The sequence below is a fragment of the Populus alba genome, chromosome 7 (genome assembly GCF_005239225.2).
Source record: "Populus alba chromosome 7, ASM523922v2, whole genome shotgun sequence".
In the NCBI taxonomy this organism is placed as follows: Eukaryota; Viridiplantae; Streptophyta; class Magnoliopsida; order Malpighiales; family Salicaceae; genus Populus; species Populus alba.
In genome coordinates, this window is record NC_133290.1 from 8,040,194 (window position 1) to 8,065,195 (window position 25,002).

The 25,002-nt window shown below is 33.2% G+C and overlaps 2 protein-coding genes across 2 annotated transcripts; one reads left to right on the forward strand and one right to left on the reverse strand.

Annotated features, from left to right (window-relative positions):
- Positions 1-1,099: 1,099 nt before the first annotated feature.
- On the reverse strand, positions 1,100-6,571 carry LOC118030550 (serine/threonine-protein kinase/endoribonuclease IRE1a). The gene is made up of 7 exons (XM_035034701.2): positions 6,038-6,571; positions 4,650-4,890; positions 3,103-4,481; positions 2,824-2,996; positions 2,334-2,580; positions 1,860-2,166; positions 1,100-1,366 (listed from the first exon to the last, which is right to left on the reverse strand). Exons 1-7 carry the CDS (start codon positions 6,205-6,207, stop codon positions 1,223-1,225), a joined length of 2,661 nt encoding a protein of 886 aa, XP_034890592.1. The 5' UTR covers positions 6,208-6,571; the 3' UTR covers positions 1,100-1,222.
- Positions 6,572-14,978: 8,407 nt separating this feature from the next.
- Positions 14,979-24,640, forward strand: LOC118030552 (exosome complex exonuclease RRP44 homolog A). The gene is made up of 23 exons (XM_035034703.2): positions 14,979-15,384; positions 15,478-15,635; positions 15,742-15,797; positions 15,997-16,119; positions 16,233-16,363; positions 16,477-16,717; positions 17,156-17,309; positions 17,736-17,976; positions 18,451-18,607; positions 18,693-18,761; positions 19,084-19,209; positions 19,319-19,371; positions 19,584-19,690; positions 20,620-20,674; positions 20,765-20,864; positions 21,235-21,346; positions 22,115-22,235; positions 22,374-22,433; positions 22,526-22,631; positions 22,721-22,816; positions 23,098-23,179; positions 23,278-23,343; positions 24,176-24,640. The coding sequence occupies exons 1-23, from the start codon at positions 15,190-15,192 to the stop codon at positions 24,372-24,374; spliced, it is 2,808 nt and encodes a 935-aa protein (XP_034890594.1). The 5' UTR covers positions 14,979-15,189; the 3' UTR covers positions 24,375-24,640.
- Positions 24,641-25,002: the final 362 nt, after the last annotated feature.

Sequence of the window (25,002 nt, forward strand, 5' to 3'; positions counted from 1 at the left end):
ACCTTATCCTTTGGTCAACTATAATGGATTGATGATCTCACACATGTGGTCAGAGGGCAGCAAGAACAAAATTGGAAATTCTACTAGGAGTAGGTTTGAAAATATAAGAAGAAAAAAGTGACGATGAAGAGGAGGATGAAGAGGTAGATCCAACCGAGCCGGCTTGGAGTGATCTTGCTTATCCTTTAGCATAAGCTTATTTTCATCTCTCGGTGCACTCATTTGATGCATCCCCTAGCTTACTTTTATTCCACTTTGAAATTGTGCTTTTAATCCTTTGATGATGCAATATTTATGTGTGGATTGTTGCTCTTGGTTTTTGTGAATCTTTTTACTTGTGATTATGGTCTAGTTGTGAATCTTTGTCGACCTCTTTCTTTCTTTTCATGGCAGAAGGGGAGAAGATTGTGAGGTTGATAATGTGCAAAAGGGTGATGCTAGAGTGATAGTTGTGATGAAAATATGGATATTATATATATACATTGTCCATTACATACCAAAAAGAAGAACATGCATGTTATAACATGGCTTGTGATTAAATGACGTTCTGCATTACGAAGAATTGATTAGGCTGTCATTAGTGTTTTAAAATGTAATAATAATTGTTTTATTTTTAACATTAACACACCAAAACAATTTAAAAATAAAGTAAAAAAAATAAATTTTATTAAAAATATTTTTAAAACACAAAATCAAATAATAAAAAAAAAACAAATTAACCATAGCTCTAAAAAAGTGATTAACCACGAACTAATGGTTGCTCTAAAACAGATTGACTGACTTAGCTCCTAGAAATCTACTCAGTCTGGTATAGAAAAGGGAGAAATCACACACAGTAATTAAAAAAAAAAAATGAGCAAAGGATGAGAAACTAAATCTATAATAAAAAGTGAGAAATTGAAATTGAAACCACTATTTAAATCCATAGTGAAAGATCACATAATCTTTCACTATAAGTAACAAATCTCTTTTACTTTTTTGTTAATAGTAAAAGATAAATCCAGTTTCGATTTGTTTATATGTGTTCCCTGACCTGTGATGCTAAAATTACATCAGAACATGTAAATTAACAAAATAAGTAACAAATTCATGAGTAATCTTCAAGAGAATAATATGTTTTATTAAATGGGGTATCGTACACTAAGATTACAACTTCATTCACAATTATTATACACACCAATAGTATTCATCAGTCTTCAGGGATTGAAAAGGAACCAAAGATCTAAACATTGCTTTTAATGTACTTCTGAAAGCATTCTTCCTCCCTACAATATTTCCACACAACTTTGTATACTTCAATCAGGAGCTTCGGGAAGCGACTCGCAAAATAGTTATCATATCCTTCTGGGACTGGTCCTACAAGTTCCTGAAGCATCATCGCGTATCAAAACTGAAATTAGCTATTTGCATAAACAAACTCAAAGAACTGGCTTGTAAAGAGAAGTCATGCAAGGCACTGTCATCCCAGTAAACGTATCTGACACAAGTTCAAAGGAAACGTATCTGACGCAGATACAGATTGAGACATTAATATAACAATATACAAACATATGTTTGATGTTTGCATACTAATATAGACTGTTCTAAAATGAAGGATAACACGTTGAATTTGTCTCGGAGGGGGCAGATCATATTGGATTTCTGACGCTCAAAACAGTGAGAAAGTCACACTCAGCAGAGTATAAAAAATGGTTCACCTCCAAGAAATGCAGGGCATCAAGTCAGCCATTCAATTTTTCTTCCCCTAGCTCCCTCCCCCTCCCCCAATAACGAGAAGATAAACTAGAACATAATATTAAATGACAATAAACTGATGACAGCATTTGTAATGTAATAAATAGTTTGTCTGAGAAATAAACCTGAATTTCTTTGGGAAGTTCTCTATAATGATTCAACTTGTTTCGAATGACTCGCAACAAGTCCCGAATGCCATCAAACTTATAACGCCGATGACGACCAATGTCAGTGATGAATGCAGGTTCCATCTTTTCATTCCATTTTCCACCACCCAGTGCTGTTGGTGCAATACCCTCCAATGCTTTCAGAATATCTGAGTCAGATACCCTATCTTCCAATTCTACTCTGTCACTTGTGTCGCGAAGAAATGACAATCTCAGCTCTGAATTCCAAAACATAGGATGGTGTAGCACTTCCAATGCCTTGGGCCTAACAGCATATCAAAGGCATGTCATGAACAAAAGCATTTAGTTGTTCAGGAAAAATGAATCAAAACAAGAGTTAAAGATCCTAATTTCCATGCTAGAATATGATTAAAAATGAAATTATCTGTATGCTAGGAGAAAAATCCGGGGATATTTTGAAATAAAGCATACCTCAATTCAGGGTCAGGATTTAATAAGCGGGAAATAAGATCCTCAGCTTCTGGAATATACTCCACCAAGAACAGGTCCTTTTGGTTTTTCACAATATTGACATCACGTTCAAGATGATCACCAAATGGATGTCTGCCGCCAGTGATGCAGTAAAAGAGGACACAACCCAAACTAAATAAATCAACTGCACGTGTTTCGCGTCCATGATGAAGCTGTTCAGGTGCTTGCCAACCAGAACTGCCACAACCTGCAATGACATCATCCAATATCTTGGTAAAACAGCCATTCAATCACTGATATATATATATATATATATATATATATATATATATATTAGGATATGTTCCCTTGGATAATCTACTTGGAAAAAAAATCACAGCTCAGATGAGAAATAATATTCCTATAGCCAGAATAACGAGCTATTAACACTGACCATGTAATGGAGAGCACTGAGCTTGAATGGATATGGTTTCAGATGAGAAATACTTACCAGTAGCATGACGATCTAATGAGGACATATCTCCAAGGAGGCGCTTGCTGATACCCATGTCAGAGAGCTTAGCACATAAAGATCTTTCCTTAATTATCAACACATTCTGAGGCTTCAAGTCTCGATGAATTATTCCCAGTTCGTGCAAATGCACAAGCCCAGAAACCATATCCCTGTATTGGATTGAAAATGAAAAGAATCCAAACATAAACATTTAAAGGAGGGCAGTAATTTTTTCTGCATTAAGCCCTGAAGCATTGAAAAGAGTTGTTCACTTACCTCATCAAAGTTAGTAATAGAGGTGAAGGGTGGCCTGTTGATTTCCATAAATTGAGATCCTTCATAACTCCTTTCACTGAGTCCAACCGAAGTTTATACTCTATTGCAGCTCTTGAGGTTTGGTCCTTGCCATAGACAGGGTTTAAAGAGGAATCGGAGTATATTTGAATCAAGTCATCTAAGCTGCATGTGCAACGCTCCAGAGATAGGTAAACAAAATCCTTATCATACTCCACCCCATACCATCGAACAATATTTGGATGTCTGTCTGATGCAATGAGATTCTGAATTTCTTTCCAAGCAACATCATGATGAGTTTGGACAAGGCGTTTCACAGCAACTAGTCGACCTTCATACACACCCTCAAGAACAACAGTACCATTGCTTCCCTTAGCAATTTCTGTATTTGATACAAATAGCTTACCAATTCTGCGTCCATTGGCGCCTCCATCAACAAGTTTATTAAGGTCTGACAGTGTTTTGTTAACACCCTCTCCCAGTGCAATTCCATTCCCATTTTCAACACTTGCATTGTTCTTTCCTGATTTTTTAGCTTTCTTCTTTTTGGAAGATGAAGTTTTTAATCCAGTACCACTCAACTGTCCCTTCAAGGTAAAACTTTCTTTACTCAGGTACAAAACAAAGCACAATAACAGGATACCAACAAACAATATGAAGGACCGTGTTGTTGACCACATGAGGAGCATTCCAAACCTACAATGGACTTCACCTGCTGCAGAATCAGAAGGCAAAGCAAGCATTTCTTTAGCATGTTCAATGGGAGCTGCAAGCAACATTCTTGCATGATGATCATCTAATGATTTCTCAACCCCAGGCTGTGTGGTAAGCAATAGATTTGGAGCAGACAATGGGAGCTTATCTTCACCATGAATATCCCCAGAGGAATACTGTGACTTGTCCTGTCGTTGGACAACAATCCTTCTAGATTGACATGATAACGGTGTATCAGAATCAAGCTCAAAGCTCAAGTTAAATACTTCTGATGGATTCTCGACATCTTTACAAAGAAAAGTGGCCCCGATTGTGGCCACTTTTGCACTCCATGAAACTTTGTCTGAATTTGGACCAAACGTTTGCAGTGCATAATCTGTCCTTAAGATGTATATTACCTGAGCGGTGTTTGATGAACCAGACTTTAGCAGATCCTTATTATTGTTAAGGTCATCATGTAAACCACTCCCTCCTTCAAAACTCTGCAACGAAGATGGAGAATCAGGGGACTTAAAAGTGCGGACAAGTCTTCCAGTTTTAGCCTCGACTACAAACACAGTAGTTTTCTTAGACCCAAGCATAACAGCTCCATCCTCTGACATGTGTGGTGTAATTTTAATAAAGTCTTCAATATTCATTGGAAGTTTCTGTCAGATCAACAGTGTACATCAATGATTAAAATGTGCAAGCAATCATAACAAGCGGGTGAATGCTTTGAATGTTTATAATCAACAAAAGAAACCTAATGCATGATCTTTTGAAAATAGACATCATTATTCTACACAAAAATGAACTTCTTAGCCATAGTGCCATACCATTCCACCTGAGTATTTGTAATGTGCATACAACTGCCAGTCATCCCCATAATCTAAAAAGAACCCTGTAAGTCCTCCCGGGCCTTTTTCTTTATCACTGTCATGTTTGGCTGGTGCTTGGTATGAAGAATATGTTGGCCCTCCAGACGAAAATGACCAAAGCATTTTCCCAGAAATTTTATCTTTAAAATAAATCGTTCCATTTAATAGAGCAACTAATTCTGTAGAATCTTCATATTGTCTGTATACAAAAAGGAAACAAAAAGGAAACAAAAAGGCAGAGCAGGAGTAACAGAATTAGATAACCACAAACCACAGGACAGCAAATAGATATCAAGAAACAGCCAAAACCAAGGTAAATTTCATAAAACAGCCAAAATCAAGGTAAATTTCATGGAACAGCAGACACTGTAAACCAAGTATCACGGATTGGGACCCACAAATATAAAAGACTGAAAAAGCTCCTGAAAACATGATAGTGTTTCAAAAGAGTAGCTGTCAAGATCTGGTTGGGAATATCATCATGTCGTGGGTCCCACCATTCCAAGACAAAAAAACCATCTCACAAACTGCATCAGCCATCCGTGACCTCAAAACCAGCTCGGCCACTTGTGTCATTGGATCAATAGCACCGGCTGGCAAAAATGGATTTGTTTCCCAGACTTCACCCGCGCTATATCCCCCAGATATAAACCTTCTGGCTCAAATAACCCATCCTCTTTTCTCTCACACCTGTCAAAATTCTAACCCATTCAAATCCATGGCTCTCCTCATCTTCCAGAAAACTAATTGCAATTCTAACACCATAAGCATACTATGAGAGCAACTCAAATAACTCTTCTTCAGATCTCAACCGTTAAATCCCATCTCTTCTTCTTCGCACAACGCCAAATATTTACAGCTATCCACATTCCGATGTTCCATCACATTGCTACCGTTATCCATTTTAACCATTTCAAACCAAATTTTAATCTTTCTATGAGTACCATTCCACCTCCCCCACCCAATCACCGAAGACATAATCATACAAACAAGTCTAAATTGATGATGAAAAGTAGCATGCGCTTCTATTGTCAACAATGAAAGCTACTGTACTTAGCACTAATCCAAAATGGAGGTGAGATCATGATGCAATGAGCCCTCTGCGTGGATTCACGTATATATGAGAGACTCCTCTTAGCATTATTCTTAATTCAACCATGTTACGCCAAAAATCCTACTCTATCATTCATTTCATTAAACGAGAACCCATTATGCAAATTTATCCAAAGAAGACAAAAATAAACACAAAAAAAAAAAAAAAAGATTTCAAACTATCAAGAAACTAAATCGAACAGGAATAAAAAAAAAAAAAAAAAAGAGTACTTAGAGCAGTCAAAGTAACTCACGAGAATGATTTAAGAGATCTTCCACCAGCTCGAGTTGACTCGGTGAAATCAAGACCAGAAGTCAAAACAATCCCTGCTCTCTCCGAATCCAAAACATCTCCAATTGAACTTGAAAACATATAAATTAAAATCAATAATAAACAGAAAAAACGAACAGAAAACATCTTCATTTTCTTTTTAATTAGATTTTTGAGAGAGAGAGAGAGAGAGGGTTTTGGGGTGGATTTTGAAGAATGATAATAAGATTATGATTAAGGGAATTGGAAGGAAGGAAGTAAGGATGGAATTAAAGGGAAGATAGAGGTGGAAAGTTCTGCCTCTGTTTCCGACCCTGCAATTTTAGGATCTCCGAAACCGAGTCCATGGTGTTCCTTACCAAGACAAGACTCGGTTGTTTGTCTTTTGGACTTGCTCTTGTCTTGATATATCGGCTTTGCTTTGCTTTGCTTACGTTTGTTTACTTCCTTCTTTTTTTCCTGTTTTTTGTTTTGTTTTGTTTTCATTCTTGTTTTATCTTCAATCCACCAATTGAGCCTGTGGAAACGTTTCCGTCAACTGAACCCTATATATTTCATGATTGAAGTCAAATGAGTCCATCTCCAATATGTAACATCATCCATTTAGTCCGTCCATCAGATGATCCAAGGTAGCTTCCTTTTTGATGTCGAAGCGGGTGGGTTTCACATCTAAAAATAATATCAAGAAAGATAATTTTCGGTTAAGAGATCAATTTTGAAAAATATGACAGAATTTCGACTCCATATATGAACCCTATTAGAAAATAAAATGATGGAATAATTGTTTGAAAGTTGCCGATTTGAATTAATTCATCCTATTTAGAAAAAATGCTATTGCAGGTGCCCGTGCATATCCGTGGTCCAATGAATATTTTTTTATCATAAACAAAATATAGTCTAGAGATTCAAATTTAAAAAAAAAATATGAGAAACAGGCCATTCATTTGACCAAGTTTAATAAATTTAATAATTAACAGTAGATAAAATGAACAAAAAAAATTATCATCAACTAACTATAAAAAATAAATTGTCAATATTACTCTTAAAAGAAAAAAAAAAAGAAAAATCAGTTTAAGATCCATCACTGCTCTGTCATGGACACTACTCCACTATCAGAAAAAGCTCACGACGAAAAAAATCACAAAAGATTGTGGAAGACTACACAATGACACTGAAATAGAACATGCGAAGAAACAACCTGAAAAGCAAATCAAGTAAAATATTATGAAGTGAGCATCTCGTATTTATATTTAATAAATTAATTTAATTTATTTTAAAAAAAAATTCTCTAAAAAAACTAAATTTAACAAAAAACAACAATTAAAAAAACCCGAGATAACTCATATTATTTTCAAAAATAGTGAGAGATCCTATAGAAAGGGAAAAAAAATAATGGAGCCCAATCTTCAATTAAATAAATATTGAAGGATAAGACTGAAAAAACATGAGTTGAGAAAAAAAAGAATAAAAAAACCCGAGAAAATCTCTTAAATCTGAGTTAATATCTTAAGCTCGTAACCCCTTAAATCTAAAATCCAAGCTTAATTAATAAAGTCAATTCCAAAATAATTTATTATTAAAAAATGAAACTAGAAAAAAATATCAAATTTAAAAAATTTATTAAAGTAAAAAAATAAAAACAATCAAAAAAATAAGAATCAAATAAAAAAAAAACTAAAGGAAGATGAAATCATTAAAAAAAAATCAACTTAAAAAATTATATCAAATAAAACAAATAACAATTAAAAAAAATTAAAATCACATCTGGCATATGAAAAAAAATAAAGGATGTTGAAATTGAAATAAAAATTTAATTTTATGAATAATTTCTTATAAAATAAATGGTAATCAAAAAATAAAAATTAAATTTGAACAAAAATAAATTGAAGGGTTACTTTGAAGAGCCATGTGTAGAAACTGAGGGAAAAAAAAAAAGGGGTTGTTAACGGTTAACGCTAAATCGAAAAACTGTTAACTACACGTACCAACCAGGAGTGAAGGGACTACTAAGAAGATTCAGTTGCCCCAGAAATCATCATTTGGTTGAGTGGCGATGCTACAAGCATTGCTCAAAGAACATAATAACCACACCTGCGCTGCTATGTGCCACACAGTCCTCAATCAATTTTTTAATAATATTTGTTATCTATTTAAATATTATTTTTTTCTATTTAGAAAAAAAGGTGAAAAGACAAAAAAAAAAAAAAAAAACTCATGGATGTAAGGTAAGTTCAATGATTTTTTATTTAAGGAAAGTTTATTCATGTTACTATGCTTTTAAAGATGAAAAAGCCCAAACAGCTCGTACACATCAGTTAAATATTTTTTGTTTTTAATAATAAGTTAGTAATTTTATTGTACTAAAAAAAAACCTGAACACCACCAACAACCAAGCTAAATTTTTTTATGAAATGAGCAAAACCATAATTCTATTGTTCTAATTTACAGTGGGCACATGAGTCTAAGCTACAATATTTGTCACCATGTAAACCCCTTTTGGTCTTAGTTTTTTCTTTATGGGTTTTAGCGTCTTTCTTTTTTACCATTTTTTATATCGCAAAGGCGAGGGATGGTCAATAAATCAATATATTAAAGATGGCCAATAAATCGATTTCCACAAGTTTTTGCGTGGGGTGGTCAATAGATCAATATATTATTTATTATATTAGTAGATATATCAATGTTAATTTGACGACTACAAATGTGTTTGGCTACATTATAGCTTCCATGTTTAGATATTATTACAAGTATCAATTATTTAGTAAGTGATAAAACATTATTTATTGTGAATGGAACATATTAGAATTTACAAGCGCGTCTGCATGTCGCTGAAAGCAGCTCCAAGTTGCTTCAACTTGCGAATAGTAGAGAGTTTCTCTTCACTGTTCCAGCGGACTGGATCCGATTTTTTTTAATTATTTTATAATCTTAATTTAAAAAGCATTCTTATAACCAAACATATTAAATTACCTTTTGTTCAACTTTAATTTCAACCACAGTTTTAATCAAATATATATTTTTTCAAACCAACTTCAACTAAAAATACTTTTTATAAAATATTTAAATTACAATCACAACAGTTATTACAATACCAAAATAAAATTACTTAGTTTTTTAAACAAAGTAGGGTATCTTTGCTTTTAACATGCTATTTGTTTGTTAAAAGCACAACTATTTATTATGAGGTCTATTTGTTTAATTAAAATAATGACTTTCTTCATTATTATTTTTTAAAAATAAAAACATACTAAATATGCTTCATTTTTTTTTTCATATCAATGATTTTTTTGGAAATGTTATGTCTGTATTTATTATCACCTTTGTCAACTTTTTTTAACTTAAAAATTACTTTAATAAAAAAAATATGTTCATGCATGGTATAAATTTAAAAACTTATAAATCATTTAATAGAAATGAAATGTATTTGTTTAAATATTTTTAATACGTTTTTTATTGATTATTTTATATCTCAAAAGCATGACAGAGTTTAACCAAACACTATTAGTTTATTTAAACATTCATAAGTATAGTTTTTAAACATTGGCTTATATCACAGCACAATACTGAATAACTTTAAGGGGTATCTGAACTGGCCAGGTCTTGGATTTGCTCCTTAATGATCATGAGTTCGAGTCCTTTCAAGATCATTGAAGGTTTACATGATTGTTAATTTCAGGGTTCGTGTAATTAATCGAGGTACGCGCAATTGACTCGGACACCCACGTTAATAAAAAAAAAAATCTATAGATCGACACTTCTTAATTGCTTGAAAAGTTAAATTTGATGTATAAACTAATAACCGTATCATTATTATCTACCCAGGTGTCAAGTGTTGCACCCAACATCGTGGCAGCCCTAAAAATAAATCTTGATTTATGAAAAAAAAAAAAACAGATATCTAGCATCTTGTTTTTTTAGGGGAAAATATCTTATTTGAGGAGTCGCCACCTAATATTATGGTCACTAGAAACCCTAACTGGTCAACAAAGATTCTATAGTTCGGGACTTATTACGTAAAATGGAAGATATTATTACCCTTAAACGTCCTGCCTAAGGCAGGCTGCATTGCTAGTTTTGTCTTAAATTGCTAAATATTTATTGGTTTATGCTTTGATGTTTTACTTATAATATTTCTGATTCTGGCGCTAGTGAATATTCAATTACAGATAATTCCAACTCTGACGTTGATAAATATTATATAGCTATAATAAAATTAGATCAATATTTTTTTTTCATTGCTCTAACGCTAGTGAATAAATCAATAAAATAAATTTATTTTTTACGCATACACATATATATTTTTTTATTTTTCTAGCTAAATAAAATAAAACACAATGAATAAAATAATATAAATTAAAATTGATATTTTTATTCCCGACTCTAACGTTAATGAATAAACTAATAAATTTATATTATTTTTATTTATACATACTTTATTTTTTCTACTTTTCTATTTTTATTTTATTTTTTTTATTTTTTAGGGTTAGGCTATACCTAGTCAGCTTTAATCAGCTCGGCCCAGTCACTGGCCCAAGCCAGTGACCCGACTGGGCAAAGGCACGCACCATGTGTGCATGCAAGAGTTAATTAAATCCAAGTTGCAGTGACTTTATAATGAAAAATGGAAAAGATGGGAACAAAGACAAACTTACCTGATCTGCAGACGTTGCTGAAGGCGATGAAGACGATGGGGATGTTAATGTTGATCTCTGTGTCTCTTGCTTGCGTTTTCCTTTTGCTTCCCCTGTCTTTCTGTTTTGAACTTCTTCCTTTGCTTTTAACTTTGCTCGTCACCCCGATTATTGAGATGGAAGGGACGAAGACGATGATGAAATGCTGTCTCCTGGGTTTTTTTTTCGTCTTTTAGCCCCTCGGTTATGTGATTCCTCTGTCTCGCCCTTTTCTCCCTAGTTTCTCTTCCTCTTTTTCCCCCTGCTTGTTTTCTGGGTTTTTCGTTGTCTACAGGGACGAAAGCAATGGTAAAAGCAATACTCCTCTCTGTGTAGTCTTTGTTTGGTTCGTGCTCTCTCTTGGGTTTTTGCTCTGTGTGTTATCTTTTTTCTGTTTTTCTGCTCACTTGGTTTTTTTCCGTTCTCCCCCTGGCGAGGTTGCCTTTTGCCCAGCTTTTATAAAGCTAGAGGTCGATCGGCGCTGTAACAGTTGGCAGTAACGGCGTGGGGCACTCCATTCAATGGAGAAACGTCTCTGCCTTTAATGGCAGAGCTGTTGCAGAGGAAGAAGATATGCGAACAATCGCCTCCCAAAACGACTCTGTTTTCCCATTCCATAAGTTGCTTTCAATTTGGTCCTCAGAATTTTGTACGTTTGCAATCAAGCCCCTAGTTAAACTGTAATTGGATCCTTGCATTTCCGCGTCATTTTGAAGTTGGTCCTTGGATTTTAATTTTTGCAATTTGAACCCCAATTAAACCCCAAACTTTGATATTTCTTTAATTAAGTCCCTGATTTCATTAATTAAATTAATTCTAAGCCAATTAAGTCCAAAAACTTATCAATTCTCCAATTAAACCCTTAATTGGATTAATTAAATTAATGTCAAGCTCAATTAAGTCTCAAAACTTATCAATTCTTAAATTAAGCCCTTGATTTGATTAATTAAACTAGTCAAAAGTTTAATTAAATCTTTAAACTTCCAATCATGTTGCCCTTAACCCAAATTTTAATTCATTCTTCATTTATTTTAGTTTTACTTGTTTTTCATCGTTTTTTCAGTAAATAAAATAATTAAAATATAAAAGGTTAAAAATTGGGTTATGACATCAAGCATGGCTTGAGCTCGTAACCTTTTCTTTTTTCTTTTTTCTTTAGAAAAGAAAATAATAATTTCATCTATACCCTTTTAAAACCTGGATTGACCCAACAAATTGATTTTGCATCTAGTTGGTTTGGAGTTTAAATTGGTTTGAGTTAAAAAAAAAATTCTTATCATTCAAAAACCTGGGTTGACTTGATCAAAATTCAACTATTAAACCGTTGACTTTTGTTTTAAAATTTTAAATTGACATAGATCAATCATTATTACTTGTAATCCAGCCCTTGTTAATGATCAATCTCAAATTGATTTTTAAAATACTAAATAAAATATAAATAAATCATTATTTTTGTACCTCTAGATAAATTATTTGTCATTTGAAAAGATAATTGAAAACACCAATAACATAAGATAGTCTTTCGAGTCATTCCAATGTTTTAGATGATAAAGAAAACCCTTTGATATTTTCAAATCAGGTTTTACTTAAGGAAGAACTAATTGCATCTCACATGCACAGATGAATTTGAGTCCTCATAAATCAACAAAACGACGAGCTGCACTGCTAGATGATCCAAATCCACTCGTACGTATCAATCTCCCTCATCCAGTTATAAACAACCTCCTTTATTCAAAGTAAGAAAAAATCTCAACTAGCGAGGAGTACAAATAGTCAACACATGATCATATGGATCTAAATACAAGATATACATCTAGACAAAACAAAAAAAAATAAAGAAAAACTAGATAATCTAGAGTTAAAAAAAAAAAAAACGGGTATTTTTAATATTAAATTTGTATTTTACAATGCATATTTACTTCTAATATTATGCAAAATAAATTGAAAAAATAATGTGAGAGACCCATAAATATTTTTAAAACATACTTTGAATATTTTGAATTTTTGAATTTTTTTTTATTTTTTTAATATTATTTTATTATTAAATATATATTGAGCTAGACTTTGCCCAAGTATTTAGGCTAAGTTGGAACAGGTTTAACCCGATGCACTGAAGTTAGACTGATTGTCAACCTAACATCCTTACTCCTTTTTAGGGGGGGCAGCTGGAATAGGTTCATAATTAAGTTGATTTAGATAAATCCTCTTAATCTATGATCCAGGTTTTGTCCCTAATCCATCTTAAATTAATTTTTAAAATAATGATCAATATTAAATAATTTTTTTTTGTATATTTGAAATCATCCCAATTTATTTTTATTAAAATATTAGTTTTTTTTGCTATTATTTTTTATTTTAAAATAAAAAACAATACAATAAATTTTAAAAAATAATCCAAAAAATAAATTATGATAAATAGACATCACGATTAGCCACTTACAAAATCAACGACTCCATTAGTCCACGCCACTACCTTCTCTCCCTTAATATTGATTCAAAATATTCAGGAGATGGAGAATCACCAAGTGATCATCTAGAAAATTCCTTAGTTTTAAAAAGAAAGAAACGATGTTAGATTTGATCGAGAGAAGTAAGGAGGAGAAGGGAGGAGAAGGAAAAGGGAAAAGTGAAAGGGAAAGGGAAAGTAAAGGAAAAAAAAAAAAAAGGAAAAAAATAAAGTCAAGGACATCTTAGTCTTTTCATCACCTTTTAAAGTTATTTGACCAAGTATGTAAAATGTATTTTTTAAAAATATAGAAAGAAAAGACCTTAGAATATTGAACATAATTTTCCCTAACTAATTTAATATTATTTTCAAAGTTTTATTTTGATCACATATATTTGTAAATATCAATAGTTAAAAAATCGTACAAACAATTTGAGAAATATTTAAACTTTAATAGTATGAAATTGCTATGTATTATTTTTACCATGATTAACTACTATCATCGTTGTAATCTTTTTAAATTATTTTGTCAAAAAAGCCACTTATTTAAATAAAATCTATTTAAACATGTAACTTTTATTATATGAGTACATGTTTTATTCAGGGCCCTACAAACTTTAGTACAATGATATGGTATTAAAAGTAATTTTTTATTTGAAAGATTTACTTTTAATTATATATAATTCGAATATAACATAAAAATATAGATATGAATAAAAAGAATTTGAACCTATATTTTAATGAATCTTTTTTTTTTACTTAGCAATAATTTTTTTTTTTTTAAATACAATTTTTGTGGGTAATTTTGTCCAAAGAAGTAAAACGTAACATGATACCATAACAATATATATATAAAAGAAAAGACCCAATTTAATAATTTGATGAACTTTGATGTAAATGTTATTATTTTTAGATTTTAATATTATTGGTATTTTGAGATTATTTTTAAACAATTCTAGAGTTTTCATAGGGCAAAATGAAGTGCTAATTATATTATTATCATTATAAAAAAACTAAAACTCCTTGTGAAATTATTGTGCGTCTATTGATAAATTACTATTCATTAAAATAGTTTTTTTTTCAATAAAGTACTATTCATCTATTGATAAAACTCTAAATCTTAAACACTTCAATATATTATTATTTTTTACTTTTTTTTTTCACAATAAAAAGATTTAACTATTCATAAAAATAAATAAATTAAACTTACATCCAGAGAGGGGCTTTTTAGTCTTTTCAAATTTTTAGCATTGTTAAGATTTAATTACCCTTAAAAGCAAAATCTACTAAACTATTTTCCATAAATTTTTTCATCATTTCATCATTTTTTTTTAAATATTATTTTTTTAAAATTGATTTAGAGATTTTTTTGTATTTTAATAAATGTTAAATATTATTAAAAAAAATTAATGACTCGGGCAAAATAAGAGCTAACTAAGTAAATGGTGTATGCCATGCTTTTCAATAACCAAATATCGTCTTTTCACAATATAGTTTGAATTATCTCGATGAATTCTTTATAATGTAGAGATGCATGTGGTAAAAAAGCCTCCGGTTTAGTGTCGGTAAATATTGGCCCTTAGTGATTTGAAAAATTTCTTAATTAGGCTACCAAATCCAAAACCATTAATGCATTGATCTAAAGTATCTTATCTTATGCAATAAAATCGTTTTAATAAGAGAACATAATATTTTCTGTAAAATATGAACACCGATATTAGAAGAAAGGACTTTATTAAAGATTTATGATAGGATTGGAACCTAATTGAATAAAAGAGAGATGGTTGTGATATATTAGGGACTAATATGAGTTTGTCCAAACAAAACGAAGAAAAAAGTCGGTCCTAAATTCCTAATACCCAGAACTTGCTCCTAACCAAAACTCTTGCTCATCCGCCATAGCCAAAACCCTGCTAATACCCAGAAACCAGCAAAACACACCCACACAGAAGCCCTAAACCGCACTCCATAAAACCAACTAATAGAGAAAAACGGACACTTAGTTTGTCTATTTGAACCATGTTACACAGTAAAACTTTTAACAAGAAAACCAGAGGTGGAAGAATTCAAAAGCTTGTAAGAGAAGTGTATTTAAGAGATGATATTTACTGTGGAGCTTTGTTTTGCAAATCTTGTGAAGATAAATCGAAAGCTCGGCTGACCGCTACTGCGTCTACTATTCTCATTCTTGACACTAATGTTGTTCTTAATCAGGTAATCTTTAAATGTCTTTATAGGGGTTTTAAGTACTTGATTTTGCTTATAAAGAATATGAGCTTTAATCATTTTGTGGGTTTTTTTTCTAAGATTGATTTGCTTGAGAATCCGGCTGTAGAAGATGTGGTTTTGCTATCCGTGGTCTTACAAGAGGTGAAGAATAAAAATTCGGCTGTTTATGGAAGAATTAGGAATCTTATTGATAGTCCTGCTAGGAGATTCGTTGTTTTCTCTAATGAATTCCACAGGTAATTATTTGTTTTTTGCGGGTTTTTGTTGGTTCTTTTTTCACTGTCATTTGATTTCCTAGCTCAGTTTTGAGTGTGAATTGATGATGTTTTACTTGTTGGTTAGGGATACTTATGTGCAGACTATGGCAGGAGAAAGTCCGAATGATAGAAACGACAGAGGTTGGTTTGACCATTTACTGTTGATAATTCTGGATCCTTCTTGATACAATGCGTTGTGTATTTGTCAGATTTTTATCATGTCGTTGGGATTTTTTATGTTGCGGCATCTCTGCTTTGTAGCTATGTGCTTTTTTTGTTGTTGTTGTTAGGCACGTGTTCCTAAATTTGTAAATTTGACATTGAAGAATTTTTTATCCAGCCATTAGGGTTGCTGCAAGGTGGTATCAAAGTCATCTTGGTGAAGCGGTGAAGGTTCTACTTATTACTAATGATAGAGAAAATAAGAGGAAGGCTACTGAAGAGGGTGTTTCTGCTGAGACAAGTATGTATTATATCTTCATCTGCAAGATTTAATTATTGGTACCTTGTTAGTGTGACACTTTTTGTGGAAATATGCTTGCTTAGAGCTGACTTCTGAATTGCTGTTTCTTGCAGTTGAATCATATGTGAAATCATTGGGTCAACCAGCTTTACTTGACTTGCTTGTTCAGCCAGCTTCTGAAGATGTAATCATGGAAGAAGTCGAGGATATGAGACCTTCAAAGAGGAAAGTTGTTTATCCTGAGGTAGTGCTTTAGTGTCTGCTAACTTTATGGTTTCTAGATTTGTTTTGGTTGCAAGAAAATACAACATGATGGGTTAAATAAAAATAATTCCTTGCACATTGCTCTTTGTTCAGCATAAGCCCATGTCAGAGATTACTTCTGGTTTGACCAAAGGAATATACCATCAAGGAAAACTTCGTGTGAACCGTTACAATCCTTTTGAAGCATATGTTGGAAGTGAGAGCATTGGTGATGAAATAGTCATTTATGGGCGTGGAAATATGAATAGGGCTTTTGATGGTGATGTTGTGGCAGTGGAACTTCTTCCACAAGACCAATGGCACGAGGAGAAATCTTTATCTATAGTAGATGAAGGTATGTTTTCTGTCATGCTTTTTTGGGCCTCCTAGAAGGTGCATGTGTGCAAAATGCATCACTTGCTTCTGAATTTCTAAACAGGTAGATACATCAGTTGTCCTTTTCACCTTAACAATGTCTTTTGATAAATGAGCTCTAGCCCACTTTGCTTTGGTTATGTGTAAGGTTTTGGGTTGATGACCTACAATAAAGAAAAATGGGTTTCATTCTTGTCTTCATATTCAGTTCTTATGCCATAAGACAGTAATGCACTTTGTCACTCTCTTTTTTGCAAGTCTCAAGAGTTGCTTTTTTCATTGCAGCTTATGATTTATACTAAAAGCAAAATGGAAGTGCAGAAAATATTTCTTCCTTTCTACTTAATGAGTAGATGGATCAGAGCAGTGTGGTTGCATTTTGTCTATGCTCTCTCAAAAATTTCATTTTCCCTTGCAGAGGATGAAGAAGAAGATGTTCATCTAGTCCCAGGTAGTTCAGATGATGCTCCCAGGACTTCAATTCCAGTATCAAGTTCAACTTTTGACACAAATCCTGTCTCATCTCGCCCATCTGGTCATGTTGTTGGTATTATAAAGCGGAATTGGCATTCGTAAGTCATCTTGATGTTAATACTGATTGATTTCTGCATGAACACATGCATATTGACTTTGGTTATTTTGTTGTATATGATTTGAATGAACCTGTGATAATGATGTTAGTCTTATCATTGCATCCATGTAGTATCATGCTGGAGATAGATGCATGTCTACCTTGTGTGCTCCATAATGCAATTGCTCCAAATGCTTTGCTTGTGGAACATAACTTTCTTATTTTGCTTGTGTACCATAGCTTTCTTATTTTAATTACCTCTTTTAACGTAATGTACTTTCTTTTAGTCTTCTTTTTGTGCAAATGGGATATTCCTTGTAATCTGACTAGTCGTGAAATATTATTTTTAGCTTTTAATAAAAATTGTAGTTTTTTGTTGCATTGTTTGTGTTATGGACTTAGTTTTTTATTAAATGATCTTGTGCAGTTACTGTGGATCTTTAGAGCCCATGCCAATGCCTGCAGGAAGTGGTGGTCTTGTATATGCTTTATTTGTCTCCAAAGATCGTAGAATTCCTAAGATTCGGATTCAAACTCGGCAGCTTGACAATCTTTTGGACAAAAGAATTATTGTAGCAGTTGATTCCTGGGACCGTCAATCACGACATCCTTCTGGCCATTATGTACGCAGTATAGGACAGATAGGCGATAGAGATACCGAAACTGAGGTTGGTAATCATTTTATGAGTTCTGAGTGCATACTTGTGTGTGGAGGAATTTTTATTATTTGAAAACTGCTTCTTCAGATACTATAGATCTTTACCATTGTTCCTCAAGCTTTAGATACTATAACCTTTACTATAGACCTATACCATTGTTCCTCAAGCTATAGATGCTTAGATGGAGTTGTTATATGTTGGAGAATAATATAAATCATATCTTGTAGCCTCACCTAACAATTTAAGCTTTTGAGTTGAAATGATTTGTTGACATGATATTAGGACCTTGATGATTAAGTGGTCAACCCTTATTCTATTAGATAAAATTAAGCATAAGGTAGTGATGAGTCTGTACAAGTTTCAAGCTCTAAAAGCTTTTACTTGAGGTTGTGTGTTGAGAGTAATATAAATCATATCTTGGAGCCTTACTCAATAACTTAAACTTGGTTCTTTGACAATATATTTTGATCTTGTGAATTGCAGTTGGTCTTGATAGAGAATGATATTGATGCAAGACCGTTTTCTGCCCAAGTTTTGGCGTGCTTGCCACCACTACCATGGTCGGTTTCCCCTAAAGATTTGAACGAATCAAATAGAGTTGACTTACGACATTTGTGTGTCTTTAGTGTTGATCCTCCAGGTTCATGATCCATTTTCATGTTGTTCATCTCTACTATATTGTATATTGTATAATTTCTCGTCTTATTAGTTTATGTTACTTGCAGGATGCAAGGATATTGATGATGCACTACACTGTACTATGCTTCCAACTGGAAATTTTGAAGTTGGAGTCCGTATCCTCTGCTATGCTGAGCTTAATATAATATTTTTTTCTTAATTATTTTAACAAAATTAAGGGTTATGTAGGCTATCAATATGGTTTTGTGCACGTGCACACACACATACACTAGACTGCTTGTTGTTTGAACTTAATGATTTTAATTTTCTTTTGGTAATGTTCCTTATTTTGTCATGTTTTTTCTGTCAGTGTTCCCTTGTACTAGATTTATTCTCTCTTTTAGCTTTTTTAGTTCTCTTAATGCGGTGCCATTCTATTTAGTTGTTATAAGAGCAAATAACAGTCTTCAGTGGTTTCTTTTATTGATATAAATTAAGACATTGCTGATGTAACGAATTTTGTTCACCCTGGCACCCCACTTGATGATGAGGCTACACAAAGGGGTACTTCTGTCTACCTTGTTGAGCGTCGTATAGACATGCTTCCAAAACCTTTAACAGAAGGTAGATTTTCTATTTGATGTGTATCAATCTGTCAGAATTCATGGTATTTTGTGTGTGTGTGTGTATATTTTGTGAACCTAAGGTCATTATAATGAGTTTTATGTTGTAGATATATGTTCTCTTCGAGCTGATGTGGAAAGGCTAGCCTTTTCTGTTATTTGGGTACGTGCTTCCATTTTTAATCTTCAGGCTAGCATTTTCTGATATTTTTTTTCCTTTGATGGGGTTCTCCGCTGTATCACTCTCTGCTCTCTCTACTTGTCTTGATGAGGGACTTCCACCAAACTACTCATTGCTTTAATTTATGATTGTTTAAGCACATGCAGTGATAATTAAAAACAATATATTTTGAATTCTAATGACCAATTATACAGGAAATGACCCCTGAAGCAGATATTATTTCTACAAAATACACAAAAAGTGTCATCAAATCACGTGCAGCATTATCTTATGTTGAAGCTCAGGCTAGGATGGATGATAGGTAATGTTTTGACTCAACCATTAGTTGATGAATGAAAATGTTTTATATTTGGTCCTGGCCCCTATGTAATTCCTAAGATTCTAGGTGTTTCTTCTATAATGATAATAACCATGTGTGCTTCTCTCTGTAAGAAGTGAGAATAAGCTTCTCCTAGTGACTTCTGTTTGTTTTTCCACATTGACATGTATATTAGGTTTTTTTCATCCTTTTACATTTATGGCATGCCTGATTTAACTTGTGAAATGATGACATGGACAGAGTTGGTTTTGTCCAGAAGACTGCTCTCATATATCCATCAGATGTATCTATAATTAATATGATCTTAGATTCTTAGTGAAGATATGCAGAATTGTAGATGTTATGCTCATATCAGAACAAATGATCTCACTCACACAGAAAAGACCAACGGATTTCTTTTAAGAACATGTGGATTGGGTTAGTTGAATATGCTTATTGAGTTTCGGGATTTTGAAGCGGACATGGATCTTCATGTTGCCGATTCATGTCATGTTGGGATAAGTCTTGATAGAATATTTTAATATGAAAAGTGACTTTTAGTATTAATCTTCAAGAATGTCATAATTATTCCAGGATGGATTTGAGGAAACTGGTAGCACTAATAAATCAAAAAAGAAACCAAGTAATTGGTTCTGTGCTGGTTGCTCAAGTCCTCCGGTGCTAAAAAAGCTGCTCAAACTCTGAGTGGTATTATATAAACGAGCTGGTAGTGTTTTGGCCAAGCTAGCAACAGTGATTTGTGAAAATCTTGATAGAACTCTCTATTCTTTTCCTTGCTTCCGCTGTCACATATGGCCATATCAGTTTGTTGAATTTGTGGCATTAGTGTTTTTGCTTTCTGGCTCATCTTTGAAAGTCTCTTATGCATAGTTGGCTGATGGGGTCCTAATCAATTTTAATCTTATTTTCAGTCGATTAGTTGATCCAGTAACTAAAGATTTGAGAAATATGAATGCTCTGGCAAAGGTATGCATGTTGGGACCATGATTAAATTATTTTGTTCACTGGCCACTATGAAAAATGCACTCAGAAGTTGCTTTATATACTATTCTGCAGATAATGAGGCAGAGGCGAATTCAGAGAGGAGCACTAACACTTGCTTCTGCTGAAGTCAAGTTTCAGATTGATACCGAGACACATGATCCTCTTGATATTGGTATGTTTCCCAAACAGCTAGTTTTTTTTTCTGGGTTTAGGGTGGGTGTTTTTGTGCCCCTGTTATACGACAAAAAGAGAAAGTGCATGGAGTTCTGGAATGGATCATGTATGTGTAAATTGGTGAATTTTATAGAGCTGTTGGTGTAGTGTCCAGCCACAGGAATTTTTTTTGACTTTGATTTTCAAAAAAGATTCTGGAAAGATTTGCTTTTCATTGTTTAACAAATTTCTTACAGAATGCTTCAACCTCCTTTTATATTAAGCATGTATTTGGGTTTATAAAGGTTGCAGCATTGTTTACATTTTTTGAGTTTTTTCTGTTTATAGTTGTGAAAATATCATGTCTAATGGTCTCCTTGTTTCTGCAGGTATGTATCAGATTCGAGAAGCAAACCAAATGGTTGAGGAGTTTATGCTTGCTGCAAATGTTTCTGTAGCTGAAAAAATTCTTAAAGAATTTCCAGAGTGTTCACTATTGAGGTAAAGTAACTGTATAATTTCTAGTGTTTTATTTATTTTTTTTTGGAATTTCATTTTTGTCACCTTTTAAGCCTTATCAACAATACAAGTGGTCATTACCTAATGAGTAATCAAAGAATAAGTTTTAAACAAAAAATAATTATCTCTTGTCCATTTGTCAGGTCTATTGTTGCCAAGCCTCTTGAAATTGAATTATGGGATAATAATTAACTTGACAATGCATTAATAGCCTAAACATTGTTGTGAAAGAATTATGATGTTAATATCATTTTTTGTTTCATGTTGGAAAACATTATTTTGGAATAGTATTCATAAGCATAATTGTCATATGTTTGAGAATTGCTGAGAGATCTTTTGATATACATGTTAAAAAAGTGTATTTTTAAGCTTGAAATTGCTTTTAACTTGCCAAGACTTGAGTTTCTTTGGATTTTTTTTATGGGCAATTGTATTGCAGCATGTTATTTTAACGAGATATTCAAACTGTTGCTGGGCCCTTTTAATCTATTGAAAAACCTTTTCTTTTTTATCCATAATTTGTTTTGAAGTTTGAAGAATCTTTTCTGACGTGTTATTTTCTATTGAATTCTTCAGAGAGGAAATAAACTTCTCTTGAATTCTTTAAAAGTGCTATGGTGTAGTATTATTTTGAACTACTGTTCTGCTATAAGAAAAGCAAAAGACTCTTTTATATGCCAAAGATTTTCCAGTTTTCCATTACTGAACTATCTCAATTGTGTTTCCTGTGGACATGTGCTCTATTTTCAGGCGTCATCCTACTCCGACAAAAGAGATGCTTGGACCTTTGCTTCGTACAGCTGCTGCTGTGGGTTTGAACTTGGATGTCACATCTTCAAAAGCACTAGCCGATTCACTTGACCGTGCTGTGGTGAGTTGTTTTTTAGTTGACACGGTTTCCAAAAAAATATAAAATTTAAAATCAGTCATGATTTAGCCTGCTCCACCATGTGCTCATAGCTTGCTTTCTTTTCTCTTGTTTCATTTCTTGCAAAATTATGTTTTCCAGGGTGACGATCCATACTTTAACAAGCTGATCCGTATAATGGCAACTAGATGTATGACACAGGTAATATTACTTAAATTGTTGATTTTCAGGAGTACTTTGTATATTGAATTTCTAATTTTTATTTATTTATTTTTTGCTCGAACTATAATCAGGCAGTATATTTCTGTAGTGGAGAACTCAGCCCTCCAGAATTTCTTCATTATGGGCTTGCAGCACCTCTTTATACTCATTTCACATCACCTATCAGGAGATATGCTGGTTAGTAAGAGGTTTTATCTTGTTGAGTTTAACTTTTTACTGATGAACACGATACCTGAATTTGAGTTTGAATTTTTACTTTCTTGCAGACGTGATTGTACATAGGTTGCTTGCTGCATCCATAGGAATATACAAACTTCCAACTATATTCCTAGACAGGCCCCAGCTCACTAGTATTGCTGATAGTAAGCAACAATGAACTTTCCAGTTAAAACTTTGCCATGGTTTAACTGCAAGTTCTGATTTGATTTCCCTTCCCTCTCACAATATGTTCATACTCTCTAATATTAGGTCCTCCAATTGATATGTTTCCTCTATTGAACCTAACCACATTTTTTCTATTATAGATTTAATTAATTAGTTTGGCATGCAATGCATTCTGTGTGTTTGATGGGGCTACTATTAATTCATATCAACCATGTCATGCTGAGTGATAAGAACATTCCTTACTGTAAATTTCCTGCAGATTTGAATTATCGGCATAGGAATGCTCAGATGGCAAGCCGAGGCTCAGTAGAGCTCCATACTCTCATATACTTCAGAAACCGGTAATTTGTGTGATCTCTCGCAATTCCCCTGCTGACCCCAACCCGCATGCACATAAATACATGCTAATCTATTTATCATAACTTTTTCCTTGTTGTAGGCCCACAGACACAGAGGCCAGAATAGTAAAGATGAGATCAAATGGTTTTATTGTATTTGTTCCCAAGTATGTATTTCCCTATTTGACCTTTTAATGAATAAGCTTACCTTTTTCTCTTTTCTTAGTTAAATGTCTCTCTATTATGGTTTGCTCTGTATAGCACACCCAGTCCCTCAAGGAACCCAAGATATGGGAATTAGAATACAAACAAGGAAAAAAAAAAGAGGAACTCTTCTACTATCGTGCCCAATATTGTGCCAGAGAAATGAATCTGGTGGTCTTTATTTTTGGGAAAATTGCTATTCAGGGTTTTATTTGGAAGAGAATTGAATTTAGCATTTAGTAGCAAATTTGGTGGGTATGTGGGAGCTGGAATTTAAGTAATTAGGTGAAGGATTTCTGGGGCCTAAAGCAATTGTGTGATAGTTGATCTAACTGTGATTTGTTTGGGTCTGAAAGATCAGGAAGTGCAGATATTATGGAGTATATAATTTGCTGAGTTGAGGCATAAAGTCTAGGCAGTTGCATTCACGAGTTCACACTTGGAAACATAATGCACAATCACGGCTTCTCAAGAAGCTCACTAGCTGCATAAATTCCAATGCTAAAGCAATTCAAGGACTGGTATGAGCTGTGTACTCATGCCATGTCTAGAACAATCACACTTTGCTTATCAAAGACATGATATATATGTGACAGTCTATTATGCCATTGGTTTTCCTCAAATTGAACACGCCAAAATAAACCAAATACACCCTGCATCAAACTTAGTTCATAAATCTAGATTCCTTGAATCTTTCCAGTCTTTGTTTGATGCATGATGGTCCATCACTTTGTGGAGGAGCAGAGGTTATTTTTATATGTGCGTTGCATAGGATTTAACATATGTTTTCTGCAGGTTTGGTATAGAAGGGCCAGTATACCTGACAATGAGAGGTGATAAAGGGGGTGGGGAATGGTTTGTAGATGAGCAGCAGCAGAAGATTAGGAAGATGGATGGTAGTGTTTCATACAGTATCCTGCAGGCGGTGAAAATTCACTTGGAGGTTTTAGAACCGAAACCAAATCGGCCAAAACTCCAACTAACCCTCCTCTAAATTTTATAAGACATAATTATGGGAGCCATTCCAATGCTGAATGTTTAGCTTGTTTAGGCCAGGATAGGGTGTGTTGGTACCCAGAGGGGCTGCATTATTTTGTAATGTCAGAAAATCGTTTTGTTTTATGCTTGTATTCTTTTGAAATATTTAACTCAAGGTTTGCTCTTGGGACCTTTATTTAAGAGGGCATTTAGCTTAGCAGATGACTTGAGAGACTAAAAATTATTAAATCGAAATTGTCAATTCTATTCATAAACTTTAAATATCTCTTCCAATTGAATTTATGTAAAAACTGTTCCAGAATCCACTCTGAAAACACTTGCAAATCAAAGTCAAACTAGCATAAATTGTATTAAGAAAAACTTTTTAGTGGAACCAGCAGTTAATAAGTAAACCTTAGAACATGTTGCAATTTGGCAACATCACCCTGCTACAACGAAGATCTTTGATACAATAATTTTGTTTTCCAGGTAGAAACTATAAGCTATATGCATTTATATCTACAACCTAATTTACTAAGCTTGTAGGGTGTCTCATCACCTAAAGCTCTAAGACCAACTTGTCTGGGAGTCATTAGTCAAAAGCTTGTTACATGGATTAAAGATGCATTGTGTTTTAAGTTATA

Coding starts and splice junctions, on each gene's coding strand:
- LOC118030550 (XM_035034701.2), bottom strand. CDS start 6,207: ATGAAGATGTTTTCTGTTCGTTTTTTCTGTTTATTATTGATTTTAATT. Junction 4,482..4,649: donor ACAAATACTCAGGTGGAATG/GTATGGCACTAT, acceptor TTGATCTGACAG/AAACTTCCAATGAATATTGA. Junction 1,367..1,859: donor AACTTCCCAAAGAAATTCAG/GTTTATTTCTCA, acceptor ATGATGCTTCAG/GAACTTGTAGGACCAGTCCC.
- LOC118030552 (XM_035034703.2), top strand. CDS start 15,190: ATGTTACACAGTAAAACTTTTAACAAGAAAACCAGAGGTGGAAGAATT. Junction 19,372..19,583: donor TAGCCTTTTCTGTTATTTGG/GTACGTGCTTCC, acceptor CCAATTATACAG/GAAATGACCCCTGAAGCAGA. Junction 22,236..22,373: donor ATTCACTTGACCGTGCTGTG/GTGAGTTGTTTT, acceptor TATGTTTTCCAG/GGTGACGATCCATACTTTAA.